The 7,755-nt window shown below is 39.3% G+C and overlaps 1 protein-coding gene across 3 annotated transcripts in view; it reads right to left on the bottom strand.

Moving 5' to 3' along the window:
• Window positions 1–1,700: 1,700 nt before the first annotated feature.
• Window positions 1,701–7,755, bottom strand: part of PRDX4 (peroxiredoxin 4) — a 26,023-nt gene continuing 19,968 nt past the window's right edge. For 2 of the 3 annotated variants that reach the window (XM_017852897.1, XM_017852895.1), the window contains exons 5-6: window positions 5,078–5,112; window positions 1,701–1,815 (exon numbers count right to left, since the gene is read on the bottom strand). In XM_017852897.1, the coding sequence (XP_017708386.1) occupies window positions 1,765–1,815; window positions 5,078–5,112 (86 nt within the window). In that variant the 3' untranslated portion in view covers window positions 1,701–1,764. Of the gene's footprint in view, window positions 1,816–2,056; window positions 2,104–5,077; window positions 5,113–7,755 lie in introns of all 3 variants that reach the window. The other variant, XM_017852896.1, reaches the window with a different exon arrangement.

Raw genomic sequence — 7,755 nt, 5'->3', positions numbered from 1 at the left:
AAGCTCCAAAAATATGGAAACTATTAATCAAGAAGATGCTGGTGCATGCTTGTAGTCCTAGTGACTTGGGAGGCTGAGGCAGGAGGATCGCTTGAGGCCAGGAATTTGACGCTGCAGTAAGCCATGATTATGCCACCGCATTCCAGCCTGGAGTGTACGTGTATGAATATATACAGACACATAAATACATTGATGTCAGAGTGCGACCCTCTTAAAAAAAGGGATACCAGCTTATTTCATGAGTAAAACATTTGTACTTTTTACATTGGAAGGAGGAAATCTACATATAGAATTCCAATTGTATTGGGCCTATTGACAAGGTTATCACAAACCTGTTTCGATATCAAAGTACTAGCAGTCTTCAACTTTACTAATAGATTGGTTTATAAAATGTAAACTGTAAATTAGCATTAGAACATACTCTGCTATAGAAAAAGGTTATAAATGGCAACTGGATTCCCATGTATCTACAAATTACCCACCATTTGTGACAGAACTCTATTTCAGCCAGAAGCCCAGTAATTCCCCCACCACTTCTAGTGATGGCCTTTCCCCGGGAGAAGGGCTTTTTGTATTAAGAGGGGATGGCTGGGCATAGGGGCTCATGCATCTTCCCACACTTTGGGAGGCCGAGGCGGGTGGATTGCTTAGGCTCAGGAGTTCAAGACCAGCCTGGGCCACATGGTGAAACCCCGTCTCTACAAGAAACATAAAAATTAGCTGGGCATGGTGGTGCATGCCTATAGTCCCAGCTGCTTGGGGGGCTGAGGTGGGAGGATTGCCTGAGCCCAGGAGGTTGAGGCTACAGTAAGCTGTGACCATATCAATGTACTCCAGCCTGGGTGACAGAGTGACACACTGTCTCAGAAACAAAACAAAACAAAACAAAACAAAGAGATTAGCAGATTAGCATGGAAGACAGATAGCAAGAAGTTAATTTTCCTGGGTACCTGGTCTCTTAACTATGTGGCAATGTCTACAGATAATGACAATAAAGTAATTGCCATATTGGGGTGGCAAATGGGGTGATGAAGTAGCACTGGAGTTCAGGTTTGTATATGGTCATTTGTTAAGAGTTAGTTATATGTATTTAAGGGTTCAAATTTTGTTAAACTAAATATAAATATCTAACTTGTTACTTATAAATTTGGTACAAGCTGAAGATGTAAATTTAGAGATGGGGTCGGGGGCAAAAGGCTTTATGTTATTACAGAGCAGTGGGCCATGGGGCCAGCTATTCCTATTACTGTGGAAGGTGAGTGTGCTCACAAGGTGTTCTTTACCGCTACCCTCAAAGGTATGGAAGGTGAGCCACAGTGGAGTGTTAAGAGCTCAGAAACTAGAATTAGCCTGTCTGGGTGCAAGGTCGGATTTTGCCTTTGCTAGGTAGCTATGTGACTGTGGGTAAGTAATTTACCTGCACTTCAGTTTCCTCATCTGTAAAATAAAGAACTCAATGAGTTGCTGTGAGGATTAAATAATGCCCCTAACCTGCTTAACACAATGCCTGGCACATGGCATATACTCCATAAATGTCATTATTGCTGTTACTCAGTTTGATTCAATCTCCCATTTCTTCCTTTGGAAAGACAGGGAATAACTGCTTGTCTTTTGACATCAGTGTCTAACGCTAACGCTAAACATCTTTGGACTCTGACGTGGATCTTTATATTCTCCAAGAAATTACTACTGCAACACAATGTGGTAACGAAACCGTGAACTTTATTGAGAACTTTCAAGCATCATAACTTGAAGAAGTATTTCTCAATTCAGTTTATCGAAATACTTCAGCTTTCCAGCTGGATCTGGGATTATCTGTTAAAACAAAACAAAAAAAGGAAATTATTCATTTTAAAGCCAAAGTACATAATGTGTAATCTGACATTAGTTGCCCATGCCTTGAGTAAAAATTATTTTTGTATATCAGATTGTATATTTAGAAAAAAATGAGATGTGTCCTACCTACTAATTTCGGCTATTCCAAAAGACAAATATTTTTATGTATTTTTTGCGAATAAATTAACATCTGTACTCAAGCACCCCAAAACTTACTTACAGCTCTTCTCTTGGCCACCAGGCTTTCATGGCATCTTCAGGTTTGATCTAATTAAGTCAAACACATTTAGAGAGCATGGCTACAGATGTTAATGTACTTTAAAAATCATTTGCTGCTAAAATGATGGTATGCCACAATTATCTGAAAAGGAGGCAGGTGTTCACTAAGGGCTTACTGAAGTCCAGAAATCAACTTTTAAATCTCAAGCTGCAAAGTAAAAAACAAAAACAAAAACAAAAAAACCCAAACTCAAATACATCAAGCACTACTGTCAATAATTAATGAATACTGTTGTGTTCCCTCCAAAAGCATCACAGCCTTACAAACCTGTTAGACTTAAAAAAATTTCCAGGCCAGGCGCGGTGGCTCACGCCTGTAATCCCAGCACTTTGGGAGGCCGAGGTGGGTGGATCATGAGGTCAGGAGATCGAGACCATCCTGGCTAACACAGTGAAACCCCGTCTCCACTAAAAATACAAAAAATTAGCCGGGCATGGTGGTGGGCGCCTGTAGTCCCAGCTACTCGAGAGGCTGAGGCAGGAGANAAAAAAAAAAAAAAATTTCCAATATATTTTGACCGCACATTAACTATGTTACTTGCTAGTTATAGGTAAAGTACATCTATCTTTATATATATATATAAATAACTTACTGTAACTTTTGTAATTGACTGATTCTGAATCAATTTCTGATGGGTTTGCAAAACAGGTTTGCCTTTGAGGTCAAAGTTAATGTTACAATAGCAAACTTACTCATCTCTGTGTTGATCTGATGGATCTCAAAGGGGATTTGAAATGATACATTAAAGGTACTTTGAGCACTAGGTACCTTAAAGTATAAATCAGTCGGGTTAGTTTACATTTGTTGATTATGAGGCTTATAGAAAGAAATATGAATCAGAAGCTGCTGGCTTAAGCAGCAGCTTAAGAAGCCTTAAAAGCATTTCAGACACATCTTCAAGGTAGGGGGCACTTCCCCCTGGAGGTGCAGCAAAACCATCTGTGACTGATGAATAACATCTCCAATCACAGGCATGTGCTAGGTGTCCAAGTTCCCAGAGATCGGTGAGAGCTCCCAAGAAGTACAATTTAACTCTGAAAGGTATTACAGGATGAGTACCGGACATTTCAGAAAACATGTTGACTATTTACATGATTAACTTTTGAGGGCCACAAATCTCTCAGAATCTGATGAAAACTATGGATTCTCCCTCCAGAAGAATGCATACGTGTTATCACATACTGTGGTGGTCATTCTTTTTAATTTTATTTTTGATTGACAAATAATAGTTGTATATATTTATGTGTTTGGACATTCTTTCAACAGACTCGCTATATGGAAACTATTCCAAGTATTATGATAGGCAGTATTTATTAGTGAACAACACAGCCAAAGTCCCTGCCCTTGGCGTTACATCCTAATTCTAATTTTAGGTTGCAGTAATAAATGCTTTTACAAATAGGTTGGTTGGGCCAGGTGTGGTGCCTCATGCCTGTAATCCCAGCACTTTGGGAGGCTGAGGAGGGTGGATCACTTGAGGTCAGGAGTTTGAGACCAGCCTGGCCAACATGGTGAAACCCTGTCTCTACTAAAATACAAAATTAGCCAGGTGTGGTGGTGCACGCCTGTAATCCCAGTTACTTGGGAGGCTGAGGCTGGAGAGTCGCTTGAACCTGGGAGGCGGGGGTTGCAGTGAGCCAAGGTCAGGCCACTGCACTCCAGCCTGGGTGACAGAGTGAGACTGCGTCTCAAAAAAAAAAAAAAAAAGTTGGTTGGAGGATGTGTAGGGTGGGGAAAAAGTGGTGAGGAAAGACTTCTAAGATGATATTTGAGCAGAAATGTGAGCAAAGAGAGGGAACTAGTCATGCAGATGGAGTACAGAAAGAACGGCAAGGGCAAAGGCCCTGAGGCAAGAATCAGCTTAGCACGTTCAAGGACCAGAAAAGGGGCACACCTGAGGTTAGAGCACAAATTTCTACCAGTGGTTATCTATGGCTAATGGTACTTCTCTTTGGTTTGCTAAGGAAGGAAGTCTTAGGAGTCTATATTTTTCTATTACCCGAAGATAATGATTTCTTCCTCTAATGCTCTAGTATCTCCCAATTTCCTAACTGCAGCTTGTGTAAAACTCTTGATTTTAGAAGATAAACATATTCTTCCTAAAAGGTTCAAGCAAGTTTCTAAATTGTATTTTGGCAGGAGACTACTTCAGGGATTGTCTACAAATTACACAGCCTCCTGGCTGGGAGCAGTGGCTCATGCCTGTAATCCCAGCACTTTGGGAGGCTGAGGAGGGTAGATCACTTGAGGCCAGGTGTTTGAGGCCATCGTGGACAACATGGTGAAACCCTATCTTTACCAAAAAATACAAAAATTAGCTGGGTGTGGTGGTGCAGGCTTGTAGTCCCAGCTACTTAGGGGGCTGAGGCATGAGAACTGCATGAACCCTGGAGGCGGAGGTTGCAGTGAGTCCAGATCATGCCACTGCCCTCCAGTCTGGGCGACAGAGCAACACTGTCTGAAAAAAAAAAAAAAATTATACAGCCTCCTAAATGAAAGAATATACGTGTTTCAATCTCTTCTTTCTTCATGACAAGGAGAGAATCAATATCTTCAGTATTAATTGAGCTAGATTTTCTCAAAACTTCTTACTATGCATAGAAAGGTTTTGTTTGTGACTGTTTTCTTTCTCCAGAATACAGGAAGAAATTTGATACATGACCTATAAGACTTCTGAATTATTCTACCAAGTCTCCCCTCTGCCTTTTTTTTTTTGGAATGGTGTATTTATCTGTATACTTGGCTTTAAAATTCACAGCATCACACCCCATATTCTGCTTTCTCCAGTTTCAGCCACTCTTCCTAGAGGCCAAAGAATGTCTGTACTTTGATTTCTGCTTAGCAATGTTTACTTCATTTACAAAATCAAGACAGTTCTAGTAACAAGGAAAGATTATTCTAAGGTTAGCATTTTTTTTTTTGACTCTAACCATCAACTCAACATAAAAAAAAAATACTTACAGTTTCACTACCAGGTTTCCAGCCAGCAGGGCAGACTAAAAGAAACAAAAGAGGCAGAGGACATTTTAAAACAGAATTCAGTTACCTCCAGCAACTGACTTTTTCTGTTTCTATATGAGACTGAAGTTAACAGAATATACTAATAAGAACATTTCCAGACCACCGAGCACATGACTTCTATTAGCCTCCTGTTCACACCAAGGAATTTCAGTCATGGAGCTTATCAGCAGGCAGCTAATCTATTTTCATTTTTAGCAATTGTGTTTAGTTACATTAAAAATATAAGAAATCAAGTTGATTGCCCCTCTAATACAGTTGTAAAGTTTGGGAATCTGGTGAGCTGAAAGGCCTAGGCATGGCAAAAATTCCTCCAAATTTACATAAACTTCCAGTTAGCTTGTTTGCCATGTTTCCTGCAGTACTTTGTACTGATGACATGATTCACTATTTGTCAAAAGAGACTTTAGAATGCATCCTGACTCAGTGACTCAGTGACATTTTTAAAAGGAATATATGTGTTCTATTTTAGCAAAATGATGAACTTGTAGATTACAAATGTGATACTGAATAAGCCCAGAGATTACATTATACTTCATCTTAGCTGAAAGGCAGAAAAGTGATCAAGGATTATTTAAAGGCTAAATTCAATAATACAAACAGGCAAATGAAAACTACATCACTAAATATTGCCAGATTGACACATTCTAAGCTTGCAGAAACATAATTTTAAAAATTGCAGTAGCAGAAACTTTTCTCTTTGAGTTTATCAAAAAGGACTATGCAAATAGTGAATATTTTTGCATCTTATTTAGTAAGCAGAATACATTAGTTTTATACACACACACACACACACACACACACATATATATACATATATATTTGATTTTTAGTAGAGGTGAGGTTTCACTGGGTTGCCCAGGCTGGTCTCGAATTCCTGAGCTCGAGCAATCTTCCCACCCTGGCCTCCCAAAATGCTGGGATTTCAGGCATAAGCCACCATGCCTGGTCTGATATTTTGTTAAAGCACTTTAAATTATAATTTGGTCTGTTAAAAAGATCTGCTAATAATTTGTAAATAATCAGAAAACTGTGGAAATATCCAAATTACTTTTATGATAAGAAACCAAACAAATTATGCTATCTTTCAAACTAAAAAATCAAAAGGTTAGAAAGGAAAGGTACCTTCTCCATGTTTGTCAGTGTACTGGAATGCTTGAACCAAACGTAGTGTCTCATCCACTGATCTACCCACAGGAAGATCATTCAGAGTAATTTGTCTTAGGATTCCTTTGTCATCAATAATGAAGAGACCTCTGTAAGAGAAGAATGGTAGAGGTGAGGCCATTTCTTCTATGTATTGTGAATTCCTATACCATCCACACAGAAGGATGCTATATAGAACAAACACCACACTACCTACCTACTCCAATGGTACACACACACACACACACACACACACACACGTGTGCGCATATCCCTCCCTCAATCTGATGTATAATTTGGAATTATCACTGTAAAACTGCAGCTTTAAAAATTTGTTTTTGGCTAAGAAATGTACCATAGTATTTACAGTTGTTGAAGATAATCTGGCTTTTAAAAACTATACACATATGTGCATGTACTATTTTGAAAATAAAGAATAATTTTTAAATTTGTTTTCAAACGGGATCTCACTCTGTTGCCCAGGCTGAAGTGCAGTGGCATGACCTCGGCTCACTGCAGCCTCAACCTCTTGGGCTCAAGTGATCCTCTTGCCACAGCCTCCTGAGTAGCTGGGACTACAGGTGTGTGCCACCACACCCGGCTAATTTTTGTATTTTTTGTAGAAACAGGGTTTCATCATATTGCCCAGGCTAGTCTCAAACTGCTGGACCCAAGCAATCTACCTGCCTTGGCTTCCCAAAGTGCTGGGATTACAGGCGTGAGCCACCGTGCCCGGCCTTAAAAAAAAATTTTAAAAAGAAACTAATGGCTCAAATAAAATAATATAGCTAACATTAGATAATTTTACTTGGTTAATGTTCAAATGATTCCACATTTTAAAACTGCCTCAGTCTTTTTTGGGGCATATTTACTCTTGGAAATTAACTTAGTAACAGACTTTATGAAAGCAGAAAACATTAAAGACTTAGCAAGTACAAAAGAGGGGTAATTGCTGGTAGCAATACATGATACAATACAATGAACCTTGAGAACATTATGCGTGAAAAGAGGCTAGTCATAAAAGCACATATTGTAGGATTCCATTTATATGAAATGTCCAGAATAGGCAACTATGGTGACATAAAGTAGATTTGTGGTTGCCTAAAGCCAGGGGAAGTGGGTTAGGGGAAACAGGGAGTGATTGCTAATGGGTATGGGGTTTTTTGGAGTATGAAAACATTCTAAAATTGTGGTGATGGTTGCACAACTCTGTGAATACACAAAAACCACTGAAATGTATTCTTTATTTTTAATTTTTTTAGAGACAGGGTCTCACTCTTGTTACCCAGGCTAGAGTGCAGTGGTGTGATCATAGATCATTGCAACCTTGAACTCCCAGGCTCCAGCGATCCTCTTATCTCAGCCTCTTGAGTAGGGGGACTACAGGAATGTGACACCACAGCAGGCTAATTTAACAAAAAAAATTTATTTATTTTTTTTGTAGAAGACAAGGGTCTGGTTATGTTGCCCAGGCT

This window comes from Rhinopithecus bieti, unplaced genomic scaffold, assembly GCF_001698545.2.
Source record: "Rhinopithecus bieti isolate Rb0 unplaced genomic scaffold, ASM169854v2 scaffold_35881, whole genome shotgun sequence".
Taxonomy (NCBI): domain Eukaryota; kingdom Metazoa; phylum Chordata; class Mammalia; order Primates; family Cercopithecidae; genus Rhinopithecus; species Rhinopithecus bieti.
This window is presented reverse-complemented; position numbering and strand designations above follow the sequence as displayed.